Source organism: Neomonachus schauinslandi, chromosome X, assembly GCF_002201575.2.
Source record: "Neomonachus schauinslandi chromosome X, ASM220157v2, whole genome shotgun sequence".
Lineage (NCBI taxonomy): Eukaryota > Metazoa > Chordata > Mammalia > Carnivora > Phocidae > Neomonachus > Neomonachus schauinslandi.
In genome coordinates this window covers 83,749,264-83,772,238 of record NC_058419.1, presented here as the reverse complement: position 1 = coordinate 83,772,238, position 22,975 = coordinate 83,749,264, and the positions used below count along the sequence as shown (strand labels likewise).

The 22,975-nt window shown below is 38.1% G+C and overlaps 1 protein-coding gene across 1 annotated transcript in view; it reads left to right on the top strand.

The window, feature by feature from the left end:
* The window catches only part of CCNB3 (cyclin B3), a 46,907-nt gene that overhangs the window by 7,519 nt on the left and 16,413 nt on the right, over positions 1-22,975 (top strand). The window contains exons 3-7 of the mRNA XM_021678724.2: positions 413-543; positions 10,108-12,580; positions 12,635-12,979; positions 13,819-13,914; positions 15,148-15,240. Coding sequence (XP_021534399.1) covers positions 413-543; positions 10,108-12,580; positions 12,635-12,979; positions 13,819-13,914; positions 15,148-15,240 — 3,138 coding nt within the window. The remainder of the gene's footprint in view (positions 1-412; positions 544-10,107; positions 12,581-12,634; positions 12,980-13,818; positions 13,915-15,147; positions 15,241-22,975) is intronic.

Sequence of the window (22,975 nt, the reverse complement as noted above, 5' to 3'; positions counted from 1 at the left end):
AGGTATTAAAGCCAGTTATAGTACATCCCCCCCCCCCCCGAATATCTTATGGAGTCAAAGCAGAATGTGATATTAACAAAATATCTTTTTGGGAATTTGCCAGCCAGTATACCTGACATGGAGATCAGAACTACATTCTGTGTATCTTGGAATCACTTAAGGCTGGTATTTGGCTAATATGTAGCAGTACTACTATACTGCCAGCTTCCATTGTGATTGGTTGACACCAGTGCCACACTGATTGTGGGATGTTTTGATTATTACTCCTGGGAGCACCCAAACAAGGTGTCCAAGATGGGGATGTGGGTCAGAACTTTCCTGTAAGCACTACCTATTAAGTCATTTGTGGTTCTCTACATTTCCTTGCTTCCTTCTTACCCCGCGCCCTACCCCCGCCCCATGTTTTTTGCAGGCTTCTCAAAGTCAACCTGCCCAGCTCAAGAAGGAAGCCAATAAGGAGTTTGTTAAAGATGTTTCCAAGAAGATAAAAGGGAACACAGCTGCTCTTGGGTTGGCCAAAAACAATGAGATGAATAAGGAAAGGTGAGTAAGAAGAGACTCAGATGGCAGTGTTTTAGATGGTAAAGGAGAGTATGTGACATCCTTTGACCTTCTTTTGTCCCCCATTGAGAACAGGTTTAGTGAGCCACAGTGGTGATTACCACATTAACCCTTGGGTGCCCAGCTGTGGTTGCTGACGTGTCATAGGCCTCTTCTCTCTCTTTCCATGGCCTGTGCATATTGAAAGAGCTGTCGTCATTGGGAAGTTTGCCAAAAGATCTTGTGCTCATCTTTTCTCTCTTTTAGTAATTCAGTCCCTGTTTGAGGTAGTCTGTGCTTAAGATTGTGGGGGCAACTTTTTAGGGGATACTCAGCAGCTGGCTGATAGCTTGCCAGTCTGCTTATCTCATTAGAAGCTTTTGGGAGAGGTTTGTTCCTTATTACTGGAGAGAAATTACTCTCTCTCTAGGCCAAAAACCTATGTTTTCCAGATGTTACAGGGAACTGTTCACAGGTTCTGCAAGTAGATATGAGTATTTTCATTTGGGTTAGAAAAAGGATTTGCCCCTAGGAAAACTTTTATTAGAAGAAGAGTTAGAGAGTGGAGTGAGTCCTTTCTATAGCCTCTCCTCATCCCGGGGGGAATTACTTTCAGGAAAGAAAAGAATAAATTAGCTAGATAGCTATAGTAGGCTTAAGCATGGGTTCCAAAGGGTAAGAGAAGAAGGTTGGGGAATTCTAGAAAATTAACATGTTAGGTCCACAGGACACTTTTCTAATTACCTAGCCAAAAGAAATCAAACGAGATTAGCATTTATCCCTACTTAGTTTCTTGCTGAGATGAAATTCCTGGGATTTCTGTGTGTATTTTGACTTTAATTCCCTGCATTATTTTCTCCTGACTTTCTTTTATAATTCTGACTTTAGCAGGGAAATCCTCACAAAATACCATGAACATTCTTGCCTTCATTCAGGGTGCAGTGGAATGGACCTTAATAATAGCACTAGAACAGTGGCTGACATTTATTGAGAGCTCACTGTAATCACACATTATTCTAAGTGGGCTTTTTTGCTAACAGCTTTATTGAGATATAATTTATATACCATACAATTCACCCATTTAATGTGTGTAGTTCACACATTATATACTAAAAGCTTTCAGCATATTTGAAGTTATGCAGCCATCATCACAATGAATTTTAGAACATTTTGGTGAATCCAAAAAACACAAAAAACGAACAAACAAAAAAAACAAAACAAACCAGCCTGTATCTTTAGCTATCACCTCTCAATTCCCCCATCCTCCCCAGCTCTAGGCAATCACTAATCTACTTTCTGTTTCTATAGATTTGCCTGTTGTGGGCATTTCATATAAATGGAATTATGCAATGTGTGATTTTATGTGTCTAGCTTCTTTCACTTCGTGTAGCGTTTTCGAGGTTCATCCATATTGTTTCGGGTATCAGTACTTCATTCCTTTTTGTTGACCAATAATATTCCATTGTATGAATATTCCGTACTTTCTTTATCCATTCTTCAGTTGATGGACATTTGGATTGTTTCGACCTTTTGGTTATTGTGAATGGTGTGGCTATGCACATTTGTGTACAAGTTTTTGTTTGAACACCTATTTTCAATTATTTTGTCTGTGTACCTAGGAATATAATTGTTGGGTCATATGGTAATTCTATGTTGAACTCAATGAGGAGCTGCCAAACTATATTCCATAGTGGTGGCACTATTTTACATTCCTACCAACACTGTATGAGGGTTTCCAATTTTCTACATCCTTGCCAACCCTTACTATTTTTTTTTTTTTATTATGGCCATTCTAATGGGTGTGAAGTGGTATCTCACTGTGCTTTAGATTTGCATTTATCTTTTTTTTTTTTTTTGAAGATTTTATTTATTTATTTGACAGAACGCAAGCAGGGGGAGCAAGAGGGAAAGGGAGAAGCAGGCTCCCAGTTGAGCAGGGAGCCTGATGTGGAGCTTGATCCCAGGATCCTGGGATCATGACCTGAGCTGAAGGCAGACACTTAACAGACTGAGCCACCCAGGCACCCCTAGATTTGCATTTTTCTGATGACTAATGATGTTGAGCATCTTTCATGTGCTTATTGCCCACTTGCATACTTTTTTGGAGAAATGTCTACTCAGATCCTTTGCCCATTTAAAAAATTTAGTTGTTGAGCTTTTCATTAAGTTGTAAGAGTTCTTTATATTTTCTAGATTTAAGTCTCTGATCAGATATGTAATTTGCAAATATTTCATTTTTTCTGTGAGCTGTCTTTTCATTTTCTTGTTGGTATCCTTTGAGGCACAAAAGTTTTTAATTTTGATGAAGTCCAATTTATTTTTTCCTTTGTTGCTCATGCTTTTGGTGTGCTAAGAGACCATTGCCAAATCTGAGGTTACAAAGATTTAAGATTTTCTTTGCAGAGCTTTAAAGTTTTAGCTCTTAGGTTATTGATTCTTTTTGAGTTAATTTTTGTTGTTAGTATGTGTTAGGGGTCTAACTTCATTGTTTTGCATGTAGATATCCAGTTGTCCCAGCACTATTTGTTAAAAAGACTAATCTTCCTCCACCTAATTATCTTGGCATCCTTGTCAAAAATCAAATGACTATAAATGCAAGTGTTTATTTCTGAAGTCTCAATTTTATTCCATCAATCTACATGTCTGCCATTATGCCAGTACCACATTATCTTGATTGTTGTTGCTCTGTAGTGCATTTTGAAATTAGGAAGTGTGACTCCTCCTCCCAACTTTGTTCCTCTTTTTCAAGATTGTTTTGGCTATTCTGGGTTCTTTGCAATTCCTTATAAATTTTAGAATCAGCTTGTCTGTTACTTACAGAAGTTGTCTTGAACCTGTAAATCAATTTCGGGAGTATTACCATCATAGTACTAAGTCCTCCAACCCACAAACATGGGATGTCTTTTATTTAGACCTTTAATTTCTTTCAACGTTTTTGTAGTTTTCAGAATATAAATTTTGTACTTCTTTTGTTAAATTTATTTCTAAGCATTTTATTCTTCTTGATGCTGTTGTAAATGGATTTGTTTTCCTAATTTCATTTTCATACTGTTCATTGCAAGGATATAGAAATATATATATGATTTTGGTATATTGATCTTGTGTCACGGAACCTTGCTAAACTTGTGTATTAGTTCTAATAGTTTTGGTGTAGATTCCTAGGATTTTCTATATGTAAATCATGTCATCTGCTAATACACAGTTTTACTTCTTCCTTTTAAATCTGGAGGCCTTTTATTTAATTTTTTTTTTTTTGAAAAAAATTTTTTATTATGTTATGTTAATCACCATACATTACATCATTAGTCTTTGATGTAGTGTTCCATGATTCATTGTTTGCGTATAACACCCAGTGCTCCATGCAGAACATGCCCTCTTTAATACCCATAACCAGGCTAACCCATCCTCCCAGCCCCCTCCCCTCTAGAACCCTCAGTTTGTTTTTCAGAGTCCATCGTCTCTCATGGTTCGTCTCCCCCTCCGATTTCCCCTCCTTCATTCTTCCCCTCCTGCTATCTTCTTCTTATTCTTTTTTTTCTTAACATATAATGTATTATTTGTTTCAGAGGTACAGATCTGTGATTTAACAGTCTTACACAATTCACAGCACTCACCATAGCACATACCCTCCCCAATGTCTATCACCCAGCCACCTCATCCCTCCCATCCCCCACCACTCCAGCAACCCTCAGTTTGTTTCCTGAGATTAAGAATTCCTCCTATCGGGCGCCTCGGTGGCTCAGTTGGTTGAGCGACTGCCTTCGGCTCAGGTCATGATCCTGGAGTCCCGGGATCGAGTCCCGCATTGGGCTCCCTGCTCGGCGGGGAGTCTGCTTCTCCCTCTGACCCTCCTCCCTCTCATGCTCTCTGTCTCTCATTCTCTCTCTCTCAAGTGAATAAATGAAATCTTAAAAAAAAAAAAAAGAATTCCTCATATCAGTGAGGTCATATGATACATGTCTTTCTCTGATTGACTTATTTCGCTCAGCATAATACCTTCCAGTTCCATCCACGTCGTTGCAAATGGCAAGATTTCATTCCTTTTGATGGCGGCATAATATTCCATTGTATATATATACCACATCTTCTTTATCCATTCGTCTGTCGATGGACATCTTAGCTCTTTCCATAGTTTGGCTATTGTGGACATTGCTGCTATAAACATTGGGGTGCACGTACCCCTTCGGATCCCTACATTTGTATCTTTGGGGTAAATACCCAGTAGTGCAATTGCTGGGTTGTATGGTAGCTCTATTTTCAACTTTTTGAGGAACCTCCATACTGTTTTCCAGAGTGGCTGCACCAGCTTGCATTCCCATCAACAGTGTAGGAGGATTCCCCTTTCTCCACATCCCCAGCAACATTTGTTGTTTCCTGACTTGTTAATTTTATCCATTCTGACTGGTGTGAGGTGTTACCTCATTGAGGTTTTGATTTGGATTTCCCTGATGCCAAGCAATGTTGAGCACTTTTTCATGTGTCTGTTGGCCATTTGGATGTCTTCTTTGGAAAAATGTCTGTTCATGTCTTCTGCCCATTTCTTGATTGGATCATTTGTTCTTTGGGTGTTGAGTTTAATAAGTTCTTTATAGATTTTGGATACTAGCCCTTTATCTGATATGTCATTTGCAAATATCTTCTCCCATTCTGTCAGTTGTCTTTTGGTTTTGTTGACTGTTTCTTTTGCTGTGCAAAAGCTTTATATCTTGATGAAGTCCCAATAGTTCATTTTTGCCCTTGCTTCCCTTGCCTTTGGCAATGTTTCTAGGAAAAAGTTGCTGTGGCTGAGGTTGAAGAGGTTGCTGCCTGTGTTCTCTTTTAGGATTTTGATGGACTCCTGTCTCACATTTAGGTCTCTCAATCATTTGGAGTCTGTTTTTGTGTGTGGTGTAAGGAAATGGTCCAGTTTCATTCTTCTGCACGTGGCTGTCCAATTTTCCCAACACCATTTGTTGAAGAGACTGTCTTTTTTCCATTGGACATTCTTTCCTGCTTTGTCAAAGATGAGTTGACCATAGAATTGAGGGTCCATTTCTGAGCTCTTTATTCTGTTCCATTGATCTGTGTGTCTGTTTTGTGTCAGTACCATACTGTCTTGATGATGACAGCTTTGTAATAGAGCTTGAAATCCAGAATTGTGATGCCACCGGCTTTGCTTTTTCAACATTCCTCTGGCTATTCGGGGTCTTTTCTGGTTCCATACAAATTTTAGGATTATTTGTTCCATTTCTTTGAAAAAAGTGGATGGTATTTTGATAGGGGTTGCATTGAATGTGTAGATTGCTCTAGGTAGCATTGACATCTTCACAATATTTGTTCTTCCATGAGCATGGAACATTTTTCCATTTCTTTGTGTCTTCCTCAGTTTCTTTCATGAGTATTTTATAGTTTTGTGAGTACAGATCCTTTGCCTCTTTGGTTAGGTTTATTCCTAGGTATCTTATGGTTTTGGGTGCAGTTGTAAATGGGATCGACTCCTTAATTTCTCTTTCTTCTGTCTTGTTGTTGGTGTATAGGAATGCCACTGATTTCTGTGCATTGATTTTATATCCTGCCACTTTACTGAATTCCTGTGTGAGTTCTAGCAGTTTTGGGGTGGAGTCCTTTGGGTTTTCCACATAAAGTATCTTATCATCTGCAAAAAGTGAGAGTTTGACTTCTTTGCCGATTTGGATGCCTTTTATTTCTTTTTGTTGTCTGATTGCTGTGGCTAGGACTTCTAATACTATGTTGAATAGTAGTGGTGATAGTGGACATCCCTGCTGTGTTCCTGACCTTAGGGGGAAAGCTCTCAGTTTTTCACCATTGAGAATGATATTTGCTCTGGGTTTTTCATAGATGGCTTTTATGATATTGAGGTCTGTACCCTCTATCCCTATCCTCTGAAGAGTTTTGATCAAGAAAGGATGCTGTACTTTGTCAAATTCTGCATCTATTGAGAGGATCATATGGTTCTTGTTCTTTCTTTTATTAATATATTGTATCACATTGATTGATTTGCGGATGTTGAACCAACCTTGCAGCCCAGGAATAAATCCCACTTGGTCGTGGTGAATAATCCTTTTAATGTACTGTTGGATCCTATTGGCTAGTATTTTGGTGAGAATTTTTGCATCCACGTTCATCAAGGATATTGGTCTGTAATTCTCCTTTTTGATGGGATCTTTTTCTGGTTTTGGGATCAAGGTAATGGTGGCCTCCTAAAACGAGTTTGGAAGTTTTCCTTCCAATTTTATTTTTTGGAACAGTTTCAGAAGAATAGGTATTAATTCTTCTTGAAATGTTTGGTAGAATTCCCCTGGGAAGCCGTCTTCTTCATCATTTGGTCTTCTATATCACTAATTCTTTCTTCTGCCTCATTTATCCTAGCAGTTAGAGCCTCCATTTTTGATTGCACCTCATTAATAGCCTTTTTGATTTTGACTTGGTTAGATTTTAGTTCTTTTATTTCTCCAGAAAGGGTTTCTCTAGTATCTTCCATGCTTTTTCAAGCCCAGTTAGTATCTTTAAAATCGTCATTCTGAACTCTAGTTCCGACATCTTACTAATGTCCGTATTGATTAGGTCCCTGGCCTTAGGTACTGCCTCTTGTTCTTTTTTTTTGAGGTGATTTTTTCCATATTGTCATTTTGTCCAGAGGAGAATAGATGAATGAGAGAACAAAATGCTAACACGGTAACAGCAACCCTAGAAAAATATACACTAAACAACTCAGAAGAGACCTTCCAGAAAGTGGTCGCTTTTCTGTTCAGAGAGTTGCTGCTATTCTTTTCTTCTATCTCCTGTTGAGTTCCTAGGTGTTCAGAGTGGTTTGATCCCTATCTAGCTGAATTCCTGGGACCAGACGAAATTTAGGTCTCCTACTCCTCTGCCATCTTGCTCCTCCTTATTTAATTTTCTTGCCTAGTTTGCCCTGGCTAGAACCTCTAGTACTATGTTGAATAGAAGTGTCAAGAGTTGGACATCCTTGTCTTCTAAAAATTGGGTGACCAACTTATTCTGGTTTTCCTAAGATTTGCCCAGTTTTAATACTGAGAGTCTTGCATCCCAGGAACCCTCTCAGTCACAGACAAAGACAACTGGTCACTCTATCAAGGAAGCCTACTATAATCACCCCAGACCTATGGTATCATAGATACTCAATACCTATACTAATGTTTCTTTCTTTTTGTTAAAGATTTTATTTATTTATTTGACAGAGAGAGCACATGCAGAGGGAGTGATAGTCAGAGGGAGAGGGAGAAGCAGGGTCCCCGCTGAATAGGGAGCCCAATGTGGGGCTCGATTCCAGGACCTGGGGATCATGACCTGAGCCGAAGGCAGATGCTTAACCAACTGAGCCACCCAGACGCCTAATTTCCTATACTAATGTTTCTTAAGAGATGGATTTGGAGAGGCAGACAGGAGCCAGATCACCAGGGCCTTGCATATCATGGCAGAGTTTGGAATTTATTCAGAGAATAGAGGGGTTTTGTCCTAAAGCATCAACAATGCTATATGAGTTACATACTGCTACACTACAAATTTCCCACCCTCTAAAGAAGAATTAGATATCCTTGTCTTTTCCCTGATCTTGGGGGGTAAGCATCAGTCTCTCACCATTAAGTATGATGTTAGCTTTGGGTTTTTCATAGATGCCCTTTATCAAGTTGAGGAATCTCCTTTCTATTCTTAGTCTGTTGAGTCCTTTATCATGAAACGGTGTTGTATTTTGTCAAAGGATTTTTCTGGATCTATTGAGATGATCATGTGGCTTTGTTTTTTATTCCATTAATATGGCTTGATACATGAATTGATTTTAGATGTTAAACTAATCTTGTATTCCTGGGACAAATCCCACTTGGTCATGGTGTATAATACTTTTATGTGTTGCCGGATTTGGTTTGCTAGTATTTGTGGGGGATTTTTGCACCTATATTTTTAAGAGATACCAGACTATAATTTTCTTATGATATCTTCGTTTTTGGTATCGAGTAATACTGGCTTCATAGAATGAGTTGGTAACTGTTCTCATATCTTCTATTTCTTGGGGTTGTTTATGGGGAACTGGTATTAATTCTTCTTTAGATGTTTGGTAGAATTCTACAGCAAAACCATTTGGGCCTGGACTTTTCTTTGTGGGTAGTTTTTATATTAATGCAATGTTTTTGGTTGTTATAGGTCTACTCAGATTTTCTGTTTTCTTTTTAAGTCAGTTTTGGTAGTTTGTGGCTTCTTAGGAATTTGTCCATTTCATCTAAGTTACCTGATTTATTGGCATACAGTTAGTTTTGAACTATTCTTTGTTTTACATGTTTTTATTGCATATTAAGTGATCAAATTTTCACAACAACCCTATAAAGAGGTAATATGATCCCCATTGTATAGGTGAAAAAAGTGAAGCACAGACAGTTAACTTGCCCAAGGTCACCCAGCCAGTAGGTGGAGGAGCCAGGATTTGCATCCAGGCAGGTTAGCTCTAGAAGGCATACTCTTTATCATAACTAGATTATCTGGAGACTACCTTTAAAAGTTCTCATCAGGAGGGACCTGAAATCTATCTGGCCACGTGGAACCTCTCCAGGTACTTCCTTGTTTTTTTTTTTTAAAAACAATACAGTGGTTTTTAAATTATATTCATAGAGTTGTACAGCCATCACCACTATCTAATTTTAGAACTTTTCAACACCCCCCAAAAAACTTGAACCGATTAGTAGTCCCTTTCTTTTCCCAACCCCCCCCCTTTTACCCCCCCTTCCCTGCCCCTTTCCAGCCACAGGCAACTACCAATCTACTTTCTTTTGTGGATACACCTCTATGGGTATGTCTATTCTGGACATTTCATATAAATGGAATCATATGATATCTAGTTTTGGGGGCATTTACTCTTGTTCAGACTGATGATTCTATTTGCCTTCAATTCTCTCTTCTGATTTCTAGTCCTCCAGTGATTTGGTCACACTAGGTTAGTTACTAATTGGACGTGAAATCCTGTTCAAAACAAAGCTTTGAATCTGACCCATGTGAACAAATGTTTATTGTGGTCTTTTTATTCTCTCCATTGGGAAAGTATCTCATGAATAGCTTAGGTTGAAGGGGATGTGGTTAGATACCACCACCATTAAGTACCAGCCCACCTTTCTCTAAGCCTTCATAAGCTTCTCTCTTATAATTTTCTCATAAGCCTTCAAACTATTAATTTCAGCCTGCATTTTACCAGATGCCTGGTGCTGATAGACAAAGATAAATAAATGCAGCTAGTGAGGGAGAGTGATATAATAGCAGATAACTCATACAATGTGGTATTAGAATAAAGACTTTATATATAAATAAAGGAAATAATTCATATTTAGTAAAGTATAACCTGGATTTTAGGGGAAATTTTTCAGAAAAGTGTGAGAACCTAGGCCATAGAAACTATATAGTGTGCTACTTTGTTGATTCACTATGGTAATTGATTTTTACCCTTTAATCTGTCTCTTGAGGTTGAAGTCCTTTCCCCTTTTATAAATATAGCAACAAAATGAGATGGTTGGTGAGGATTCTAGGAACTACATTCTTCTTAATCAGACATTGTTTCCTTTACAGTTATAAGCTGGAACCCTCACCAGTAGTAGTCTCTACTACCTTGGTACCAAATATTATGGAGAAACCACTCATTCTGGAGATACCTACCATCTCTAAAACAACCACTACTGAGGAGGTATCATTTTTCAAAAAGCCATTAATTTTAAAAGAGGAACTCACTACTGAGGACACAGGCCTTTTCGAGAGGTCATTATCTTTAAAGAAGTCCACAAATCAGGGGGAGGTATCCCTCATGGAGAAGCCACCATCCTTACAGGAGGAAGCTGACAATGCTGATGAGTTTGTTGTAGAGCCAATGACTTTTGGGAAGAAGCATAAAACTGAGAAGGCAGCCATCACCAAAGGAACATTATCTTTTAAGAAGATGTGTACATATCAGGGGGACTTGGCTTTGCAGAACATCACTGTTGAAGGGGATTCCTTCTTTATGGAGCCAACAAACTTTAGAAAGAAGCCTAAAACAGAGGAGGCAACCCCCACCAATAAGTTGTTATCTTTAAGGAAGAAGAAGTATACCACTCAGGGGAAGGTGTCCCATATGAAGAAACCACTAGTATTGCAGAAGACCACCTCTGAAGAGGAGTCCCTCATTAAGGAGCCACTGGCTTTCAAGAAGAAACCTACCAGCAAGGAGGCAACCTTCACCTTGAGGCCATTATCTTTAAAGAAGAAGTGTACTATTCAAGGGAAGTTGGCTCACTTGAAAAAGCCATTAGAATTGCAGAAGACCACCTCTGGAGAGAAGGCACTCATTAAGGAGCCATTGGAGTCTCTCTTCCAGGAGCCATCTGCATTGCAAGAGAAGCACACCACTGGTGGGGAGGTGGTCCTCTTGAAGAAGCCACAGGCATTGCAGGAGGAGAAGGACAGTAAGGATAAATATCTTATGGAGCCAATGTCCCTTAGGAAGAAACGTACTACCAAGGAGACAAACCCCACCAAGAAACCGTTACCTGTAAAGAAGAAGTGTACCATTCAGGGGAAGATGTACCACTTGAAGAAGCCACTAGCATTGCAAAAGATCACCTCTGGAGAGAAGTCATTCATTAAGGAGCCACGGTCCCCTAAGAAGAAGGACACCACTGAGGAGTCCCTTTTCCATGAGCCACCCATGTTGCAAGAGGAGCACACCACTCAGGAGGACGTGTCCATCTTGAAGGCCTTGACCTTGCAAAAGACTCTAACTGAAGAGGAGTCACTTTTAAAGGAGCCTTTGGCCTTTAAGAAGAAACGTACCATTGAGGAGGCAACCCCCACCAAGATGCTATTATCTTTAAAGAAGAAAAAGTGTACTAGTCAGGGCAAGGTGTCCTGCTTGAAGAAGCCACTAGTATTGCAGGCAACCTCTGGAGACAAGTTGTCCTTTAAAAAGAAGTCTACCACCGAGGAGGAGTCTCTCTTCAAGGAATCACCTATGTTGCAAGAGAAGCATACCACGCATGGGGAGGTGGCTCTTTTGAAGAAGCCAGGGGCATTGCAGGAGAATGTTGATGGTGAAGATGAATTTCTTATGGACCCAGTTCCCTTTAGGAAGAAACATACCACAGATGAGGCAGTCTCTACCAAGGAGCCTTTATCTTTAAAGAAGAAAAAGTGTGCCCCTCAAATAATGATGTCCATCTGCCAAGAAATGTTGGACTTGCAGAATATGATTAGCAAGGATAAGGAGTCCTTCTTTATGGAGCCAGTGTCACTTAGGAAGGAGTCTTCAACTGAGGAGGCAATCCTTACCAAGACACCATTATCTTTAAAGAAAAAACAATTCATGCAGGGGAAGATGTTCCTCTTAAAGAAGCCACTGGTCTCAGAGAAGACCACCTCTGAAGAAGAGTCACTCTTTAAGAAGCTATTGCCCTTTAATAAAAAGTCTATAACTGAAGAGGAGTTCCTCTTCCAGGATCCACCTGTATTGAAAGAGAAGCACACCACTCTGCAGGAAGTGTCCCTCTCAACTAAGCCATTGGCCTTGCCAGAAAAGACCACCACTGAAGAAGAATTGTATATTAAGGAACCATTGACCTTAGAGGAGAAGGCTACTACTGAGGAGGAATTCCTTTTTCAGGAGCCATTTTCATTGCATGTTAAACCTACCAACAAAGATGAGTCCCTCTTCTGGAAGGCTTTGGGCTTGCAGAAGAAGACTGATACCAAAGAGGATTCCTTGAAGAAGCTGTTGGCTTTGCAGGAGAAGTGCACTACTGAAGAGGAATCCCTTTTAAATAAACCATTGGTTCTGAAGGAGGAGCTCTCCATTGAGGTGGCAACAAGCCTTGAGAAGCAATTATCTTTAACGAAGAAACCCATTGCTCAGGGGGAGGTGTTCCTCTTGAAGAAGCATTTGGCCTTGCAAGAGAATATCACCAATGAAGAGTCCTTTATTAAGCAACCACTGGCTTTTCAGAAGCCCAGCTTTGAGGGGACCATCCCAAGGGAGTCCTTGGCCTTGCAGGAGAATCCCACAGTTGAAGAAGAAGCTACCCTGAGGGGGCCCTTGGCCTTGAAGGAGAAGCCCAGCAGGGAGAAGGAGACCCTCTTCAAGGAGCCATTGTCCTTTCAGGAGAAACCTACCCTCAACGAGACATTCCATGTCAAGGAGACATTTGCCTTGAATGAGAAACCCACCACTGGGAAGGAGTTGTCCCTGAAGGAGCCATTGGCCTTGCAAGAGAATCCCACCCAAAAGGAAGATAACTCTTTCAAAGATTTCTTGATCCTCCAAGTTGAAACCAGCTCATATGTGTCCAGCACTGCCCCCGAACCCAGAACAGGCCTGTCCAGTGTGGGCAAGTTCAATATCACAAGCAAGTCCAGTGCTTGTGAATCCAGTTCCAATAAACCTTCCTCATCTTGGGGCAAGAGGTCACAGAAGGAGGTATCCTGTTCTCTTTCTTCTTAAATTAGATGATGTGTTCTTTGTTGTCCTGTAGGTGGCTGCTAGCAAAGAGATTTTTTTTTTTTGCCTTCCTAAGCAATTGATATATATATAGTAAGCTATAGTAAATCAAGTTGGCCTTGTAGGATCTCTTGACTTTCCGATTGGCATAGAAATACACCCAAACAATTAGAAATTATTTATTCCAGGAATACCCACAAGGATCTGGAATATTGTGTGTGTGTGTGTGTGTGTGTGTGTAAATTGCCTTTCTTAGTAATTGCAATCTGCATTACAGTGGACTCCAGTCAAAGATAAGTAAAGTCTACAGAGGCATCTCCCAAGGAAGATGGTATTTAAGTTGAAAATTGGAAGGATGAAGGAATGAGATTTGGCAAGCAGGAGGAGAAATACCCGTCTTGTAGGCAAAACAAACTGGGTAGAGGTGTAGAAGGGAGGAAAAGGCTACCAAGAAGATGAATTGGGTTAGATCAAAGCATTGGGACAAAACAAGTGACCTAAGAAGATACGTGACATAAGTTGAAATAGTAAAATAAGAGTGTTTTTCCTGGAGAGTCTTGAACTTACCTGTAAAAATGGTGCCTAGTTCCTAGGGCAGAGCAGGCGTGTACAAGAAGGACTAAACATTTCTTGGTCACTTGGCAGTATGAGGATTGAAGAACCAAGGGGTGCTCTGTTGTGACCCAGGATATATGAGGCTTGAGGAACCTTAGCAGAAGATGACAGTGGGAAGAAAGAAGTGTATCCTTTATGTGTATGTGCTAAGCCTTCCTTGGAATCTTTCTCCTCCTAATATCTTTTTGGTGATTTCCAAGCAGGTAACCCCATTGGAGGATATTGACAAGAACCACAGTGATCCATTTTTCAACCCAATATATGCCAAGGATATCTTCAGTTACATGAAAGAGAGAGAGGTATGTAGGTGGCTGTTGGAGGGGAAGGATTTCTAGGTCTCATTTCTTCATGATTCCATCCTTCAAATGCAAGTTGAAACGGGAAGTAATAATGATGATTAAAATAATAACAGCAACAACTGACATCAACTGGTAGCTTACCATAAGTTAGGGACATTGAGGCTAAGGGGTTTATAGACATTATCTTGTTTAATTCTCCTGATAACTTTATGATGGTATGTATTATCTCCTTTTTATAGATTGGAGAAACTGCTCAGAATCACACAACTAGTATATGGTAGAGCTGGGATATGGGCTAAAAGTCTGATTACCTTGAAGACCATAAGCCTGTGCCTCTAATTGTTGAGGAGACAGTCTCAGACACAAAAATAGTAGTCGTCTTCTGAGTGGCTGTTCTTTGAGATCTTTTCCCTTCCCTATGCAAGTTTCTGGCATCATATGTAGAATCACTCTCCAACCTGGTGACATTTTCTTCCTCCTTTAAAATCAGCCAGTCTCCTTGACCACTAAAATTCGTTGATTCCAAATTTTCTTCTCTCTCTAAATGGAACAGATGGGACCAAGATTATCTACCAACTAAAATTTTAGCAGGCCATGCATAAGAGGGAGGATGAATATCTTGTCTTTAGAGACGTAACATTTGATTTACTGACTCCAGACCCTTCACTTTTTCTAGCGTAGCTTGGAGGAAGTAAGAGATAATTTTGTTATACTACAAGTATGGGCCTTAGCTCAGCAGTGTCAGTTTCACTTGTGATCTTGTTAGAAATGCAGAAACCTAGCCCCACCCAGACCTTCTAAATTAGAATGTGAATTTTAAAGATCCCCAGGTGGTATATGTGTTAAAGTTTGCGAACCACTGCTCTACACAGCATGGCATTGTGCTTTAGATTGAATTGCAAAGAAGGGGCAGAACCTCTTTGGTATTCATCTATAGTCATAGGTGTGTTCCTGCCCATATTCCATATTCCCCCTGGACTCCTCCATATCCACCCTGACGCTTGAATATGACGTGCATCCATTTCCCAAGGATAACTGGAACTTGTCTGGAAAAGGAGACTTTGATTGGCCCCTGATACCAGCTGAAAATAATGAGTTAGAACTGAAGAAGTTAATTATGTTGTTACAGTTTCTTTTTCTGAGATGTTAGTTGCAAGTATTTTTTTCCTAAGTTACAATTTTTGAACGATAAGAAGAGTTTATGGATTAATATTTCTTTTTTATTGCTGCCAGGAAAAGTTCATACTTAAAAAATACATGAACAGGCAGACTGACATCAGCAGTTGCATGAGGGCCATTCTTGTGGACTGGTTGGTAGAGGTGCAGGTAAGCCTGACAACTGCTGCTTTAAGGGGCTGCTCTTCTCTTTATTGATTTTCATTCAGTATCACCAGATGCCAGACATGGTAAAAATTTTCTGGGTCTACAGAGCTGAGCCATGGTTCCTGCCTTCAGGGAGCTTATGATCTAGGGGGCAAGATAAGACATGCAGACAGATATGAGTACAATAAAAAGTAGAATATACTAGGTACTGTAAGAATGTTATACATAAGATACTGTGAGAACCCAGCGGAAGGAGAGACTATTTCTAAAAGAGGCAACGATGGTATGGTAGTTTAATCATTCTCAAAATTTTGTAAAAGTCTATTTAGTGATTTGGATAGGGGTCAGTGACAAAGTCTTTTCAAGCTTTGGGTGAGATCGGTGATAGGGACAGTGTGGCAGACATGGCAGGACCAGACATGGCAGGTAGCTATTTGTCCAGGGTTGGATGTTGAGGGACTAGTGCTATGAATACTTAATTATCATTTTACACAAAGGAAGGAGAGTCCAGAATAGTACCTGGCACATAGTGGAGTGTCAATAAATATTTGTTGAATGAATGGAATTGAATGGTTTGCAAGAAAATATAAGGCATAGGCTATGCCCAGAAGAGTCTTAACTATATAATTAGGAAGAAAAGGTAATATAGTTTAATATCCTTTATTGAGTACCAGAGGAGTGGTTCAGGGTCACTTTGAAGTAACAGACCAGGAAAATATGGTAGACACGATTTATTTGGATATCAGTAAACCATGAAAATGCCTCTCATCTTATAAAAATAATAATAGATAAGAGTATAATTTGGGGGTGCCTTGGTGGCTCAATCAGTTCAGTGTCCAACTCTTGGTTTTGGATCAGGTCATGATCTCAGGATGGTGAGATCAAGCCCTGCCTTGGGCTCCGCGTTCAGCTGGGAGTCTGCTTGAGATTCTCTCTCTCCTTTTCCCTCTGCCCCTCTCTCCCCCACCCTCTCAAATAAATAAGTAAGTAAGTAAATAAATAAATAAATCTTTTTTTAAAAAAGAGTAGAATTTGGGTAGATCTTATGTAAGTAAAGCTGATCCCAAAGATTGCTGATCATTATTAAGCTAGAAGGAGACTTCTAGAAGATTGCCAGTGGACTTTGTTCTAATCAACATTTTTATTAGTGATGTAAATGAGAACAGAAAAGATAAACTCATCAAATATTGCATGGCGTGAGACTAGGAATAGGGATAGGAAATAAATGGATATCAGAGATAAAATATCTCTACTAGCTGGAATGATGAACTGAATCTTTTTTTAAAAAGCTTTTGTTGTTATTTTTATTGCACAGAAACTCACATTTGTTATAGCAAAGTAATAAATTATAATTACCTGTGATCCCACAACTCACAACCACAGTTAATATTTGTGTGTGTATATTATTCCTCCACTTTAAGTGGTGGTCATCTACTTTAGGGGGGTGTACCTCTAGTGCATGGATCATAGAATCACAGATGCCCAGGTCCCATCCCATACTATCAAATCAGAATTGTGGGGGTGTGGCCCAGGCACATATATATTTTTTCTGTTTTTTTAAAAAGAATTTTTTATTACTTTATTTTATTCATCATGATAAGTGTACTCTTTAATCCCCATCACCTATTTCACCCATCCCCCCCACCCACCTCCCCTCTTGTAACCATCAGTTTGTTCTCTATAGTTAGAGTCTGTTTCTTGGTTTGTCTTTCTCTTTTTCCTTTATTCTTTTGTTTTGTTTCTTAAATTCCACACATGAGTAAGATCATATGGTATTTGTCTTTCTCTGATGGACTTACTTCACTTAACATCATACCCTCTAGCTCCATCCATGTTGTTGCAAACGGCAAGATTTCATCCTTTTTTATGGCTGAACAATATTCCATTGTGTATATATACCATATCTTCTTTATCCATTCATCTATCGATGGACATTTGGGCTGCTTCCACAGTTTGGCTATTGTAAGTAATGCTGCAGTAAACATAGGGGTGCATGTATCCCTTTGAATTAGTGTTTTTGTGTTTTTTGGGTAAAGAGGCACATATATTTTTATAAAGCTCCACAAGTGATTTTTTTTAAAGATTTTACTTGTCAGAGAGAGAGAGAGAGCACAAGCAGGGGGAGTGGCAGGCAGAGGGAGAAACAGGATCCCTGCTGAGCAGGGAGCCCAATGTGGGGCTTGATCCCAGGACCCCGAGATCATGACCCAAGCCGAAGGCAGATGCCTAACCACCTGAGCCACCCAGGCACCCCTCCACAAGTGATGTTAATGTACACCTTTTGATAGAGAATCACAGTTCTAGAAAACATATATAGTGTTTTTATAACTTTAATTTTCATATTTTTAAATGGTAAATTGGACTTTTGGGTATATAGTTCTACGAAATTTTAACATTTGTTTTGAAATAAGATTCATAAGAAATTGCAAAAAACAGTATAGGGAAGTCCTGTGTAACTTTCACCTACTTTCTCCTGATGGTAACATTTCGCATAACTATACTATAGTGTCATAATTAAGGTCTACAGGCCTTATTTAAATTTCATAAGTTTTACATTTATTTGTTGTGTGTGTTTTGTCTGTATAGTTTTATCAAACATAAAAATTTTGTAAGCACTACCACCACAGTTGAGACACAACTGTTCCATTACTACAAGGATCCCTCATGTTACCCTTTTATAGCAACAGCCGTCTTCCTCCCCTCACCTTCCTGTTCTTGGGAACTCCTAATTTGTTTTCACATCTATATCTTTGTAATTTCATAAATGGTATATAAATGAAATCATACAGTACATAACCTTTTGAGATTGACTTTTATCATTCACCATAATTCCCATGAGATCCACCTGTAGTACGTAAGAGTTCTGGTTGCTCTGTATCCTTGCCAGCACTTGGTATTAGTATTTTTTTAATTTTAACCATCTAATAGGTGGGTAGAGGAGTCTCACCATAGTTTTTTTTTTTTTTAAAGATTTTATTTATTTATTTGACAGAGAGAGACACAGCGAGAGAGGGAATACAAGTGAGGGAGAGGGAGAAGCAGGCTTCCCGCTGAGCAGGGAGCCCGATGTGGGGCTCGATCCCAGGACCCTGAGATCATGACCTGAGCCGAAGGCAGACGCTTAACGACTGAGCCACCCAGGCGCCCCTCTCACCATAGTTTTAATTTGCATTTCCTCAAGGGCTAATAATGTTGAACATCATACTTACTTGTCATCCATATATTCTCTTTGGTCAGGTGTCTTAAGTCTTGCCCATTTCTTAAATGGGTAGTTTTTTTTTTTTATTATGTTCAATTAGCCAATATATAGTATATTTTCTTTGTGTCAAGTTATTGAGAGTTCTTTACATATTCTGGATACAAATTCTGTGTTGGATATGTGATTTACAAATATATCCTACCAGTCTGTAGCCTTTTTATTCTCTTATTTGGGTCTTAGAGCAAAATTTTTTTCTTTTTTTTAAATTTTGATAGTCTAGTTTTTCAGTGTTTTCTGTTATGGATTGTGCTTTTTAAGAATTCTCTGCCTGAACCTAGGTCATGAATATTTTCTCATATTTTATCTGAAAGTTTCATAGTTTTAACATTAAATCTGTAATCCGTTTTTTAAAGATTTTTAAAGAAATTTTATTTATTTGACATAGAGACAGAGAGGGAACACAAGCAGGGGGAATAGGAGAGGGAGAAGCAGGCTTCCTGCTGAGCAGAGAGCCCGATGCGGGGCTCGATCCCAGGACGCTGGGATCATGACCTGAGCTGAAGGCAGATGCTTAACCGTCTGAGCCACCCAGGCGCCCCTGTAATCCATTTTGAGTTAATTTTTGTATAGTATGAGGTTTTTGAGGTCAAAGTTCATTTTTTTTTGCATATGTATCTCCATTTGTTCTAACACCATTTGTGGGAAAATATACTTTTTTCCTACTAAATTGCTTTTGCATCTTTGCCAAAAATCTATTGACCTTATTTGTGTGGATCTATTTCTATACTTATTTCTATACTTTATTCTATTTTATTGATCTCTGTGTCTGTCACTTTGCCAATATCACACTGTCTTTATTCCTGTAGTTTTATAGTAGGTCTTAAAACTTGGTGATGTGATCCGTCCAGCTCCATTCTTTTTTTTTTTCCATAATTGTTTTAGTTATTCTAGTTCATTTGCTTTTCTATATAAATTTTAGAATCAGTTTGTTTATATCTACAAAAAAATCCTCAATTGGAATTGAGTTACATCTTGTGCAGAAAAGAGTTAACAGGCCAAATACTGCTATCCTTAGAAAGTCCTGTTTGCAAAGTTGGCCCATGTCTGGGCATCTGAGAAGTTGACTGGTAAACAGTTCCCTACACTGCTATAAAACCCTCCCTTAATGATAACTGTGCCTAAACTCTTTGTATTAACAGTGTGGTTTAGTGATGAACACTGGGGAGGGTATGTGCTGTGGTGAGCGCTGTGAATTGTGTAAGACTGATGAATCACAGACCTGTACTCCTGAAACAAATAATACATTATATATTAGTAAAAAAAAAAAAAAGCAATGTGGTTTATTCTGAACACCTGCTTTCCGTTTGTGAGTCTGAAATTTTGGTACATGCTAGGCAGAGAGTGTTTACGTGACTAGCTCCCAATAAAATCTTAGGCACTGAGTTTCCCTGGTAGACAGCACTTTACATGTATTGTCACATCTAATTCCTGGAGGAACTAAGTGCATCCTGAGCGACTGACTTTATTGGAATAAGACTCTTGAAAGCTTGTTTCTTGTTTTTGGCAAGTTTTGCCCATGTTCTCATTTACTTGATTTTGCTTTCTGTCTTTTGTTATAATAAATCATAGCCATGAGTATGACTATATGCTGAGTCCTCTGACTAGGAATCATTGTACCTTGGGGTGGTCTTGCGGACCATCAACACACATCTATAGGTGAATTTGAAGAGAACTAAGATCTTTTCTGTGTTGAATCTTCCATACCCACGAATGTGGTATGTCTTTCGTTTATTTCGGTTTTCTTTGATTTCTATCTTTTTACCGTATAGATCCTATACATGTTTTGTTAGATTTATACCAAAATATTTTCTTTTCTTGGAGCTACTGTAAATGATATTTTTCTTAATTTAAATTCAACTAGCCAACATATAGTACATCATTAGTTTCAGGTGTAGTATTGTAAATGATATTTTTAAAAATGTAGTTTTCCATTTGTATACTACTAGTATGAAATATTGATATTTGTGTACTGACCTTGTATTCTATGACCTTGCTAAAACTTATTAATTCTTAGGAGTTCTTTTGTTTTTATAGATTTCTTGAGATTAGCTACATAGACAATTATGCCATTTGCAAATGGGGACAGTGTTATTTCTTCCTTTCCAATGTGCATGCTTTTACTTTCATTTTTGTGTTTTATTCCACTGCATAGGACTTCTATTATGTTGAATAGCAACAGTGAGAGTGGACAACCTTGCCTTGTTCCTGATCTTAGGAAGAAAGCAGTTAGTCTTTGACCATTAGTATGATCTTAACTGTAGAGTTTTTGTAGACACCCTTGATCAGGTTGAGATATTTACTTTCCATTCCTAGTTTGCTGATGTATGTTTATCATGAATGGATGTTGAATTTTGTAAAATGCTTTTTCCATCTGCATCTGTTTATACAATTTTATTTGTTTTAGACTATTAATATGGTAGATTATGTTGATTGATTTTCAAATATTGAAGCAGCCTCATTCCTGGGATAAATCCCACTTGGTCCTGGTGTATTATTCTTTTTAAATATTGCTGGATTTTATTTGCTGATATTTTGTTGAGGATTTTTGTATCTGTGTTTATGATGGGCGTTTCTCTGTAGTATTCTTTTTGTATTTTTGTACTGTCTTTGGTTTTGGTATGAGGATGATACTGACTTTATAAAATAATTTGAGAGTATCTCCCTCTTCTCTTTTCTAGAAGAGATGTGTAGAATTAATGTTACTTATTCTTTAAATGTTCTGTAGAATTCACAAGTGAAGTTATTTGTGCCTGAAGTTTTTTTTTCTTTTTCCTGAAGGATTTTAACTAAGAATATAATTTCTTTAATGGTTATAAGATTACTCAAGTTACCTGTTTTGTTTCAGGTGACTTGATTTGTGGTTTGTGGTTTTCAAGGAATTGGTCCATTTCATCTAAGTCTAATTTATATGCATAGAGTTGTTCCTGTATTCCCTTATTATTCACTCTTTCATTCCTGATATTTGGTAATTTGTGTCTTCTTTTTGTTTATCAATTTTGCTAGAAGCTTATCAATTTTATTGATCTTCTCAAAGAACCAGGTTTTCATTTCATTCATTTTCTTACTGTTTTTCTCTTTTCAGTTTTATTGGTATCTGCTCCAATTTTTATAGTTTCCTTTTGCTTTGGGTTTAATTTGCTCTTCTTTTTCTAGTTTCTTAAGGTGGAAGCTCAGGTTATTGATTTAAGACCTTTCTTCTTTTTTAATAGAAGCATTTAATGCTATACATTTCTCCCTAAGCACTGCTTTAGCTGCATGCCACAAATTTTGGGAGACATCCTCTTTGATCCTTGGACTATTTAGAAGTTTGTCATTTGATATCCAAGTGTTTGGAGTTTTTGCTGTTATTTTTCTGTTATCAGTTTCTAGTTTAATTCCATTGTGGTCAAAGAAAACACTATGTATTATTTTAATTCTTTAAAAATGTAAAGGGTTAATACCTAGATGTGGTCTGTCTTGTTGAATGTTCCAAGTGCACTTGAGAAAATGTGTATTCTGTTGCTGTTGGATGGAGTGTTCGATAAATGTCCATTGGATCCAGTTGGTTAATGTTGTTAATTTCTTCATTATCCTTGCTGTTTTTCTGTGTACTAATTCTGTTGTTGAGAAGAGTACTGAAATTTTCAATTATAATTGTGAATTTATATATTTTTTCAGTCTTGTCATTGTTTGCTTTGTGTATTTTGAAAATCTGCTAGGAACATACACATTGGAGATTAGTTATATCCTCTTTATAGTGTTTTGTGACTTGCTTTTTTTCTTTTGTAACCATGTTCATGTAATTGTGACATCTTTCCAGATAAATTGATATATTTCTATATCATTTATGTTGACTACATAGTATTCTGTTCTTCAACTGTCATTATGTATCCAGCCCCCTATTAATGGACATTTAGGTTATTTCTAAATTTTGCTCTTAGAAATAACCCTATAGGGAACATGCATATGCTTCCATGGTTCATGACTGTACTGTTGTTTTTCTGTATTAAATTACTAGGAATAGAAGTATTAGATCAAAGCAATGCACATTTAGAATTTTTGTACATATAGGTACTATTCTGAAATATCATGCCCATTGTATTTATACTGAAGAAAAGTGATTTTCTCATAGTCTTAGCAAAATAGAGTGTTCTATTTTTTGCCATCTGATAAATGAAAAATTTTAATATGTTTTTTTAAGTTGATGTACAGTAGCATTGGCATTTTAAGTAGTTAGGTCCATCAGTTTTTTTCTTTATGGTTTTAAGATTTGTTTCTTGGTTAGAAAAGTCTTATCCAGTAATAATTTAAATATTTCTCTGAATTTTTTCTAGAACATTTATAGTTTCATGTTCACATTTTTAAATCTTTGTCTGGAATTTATTTTGATTTTGGTGTCAGCACCTATACACCTTACCCTAATGATTATCCAGTTATTCTAATACCATTTATTGGTTTTCATTATCCACTGGTTTGAATTGACATATTTTTTTATAATTG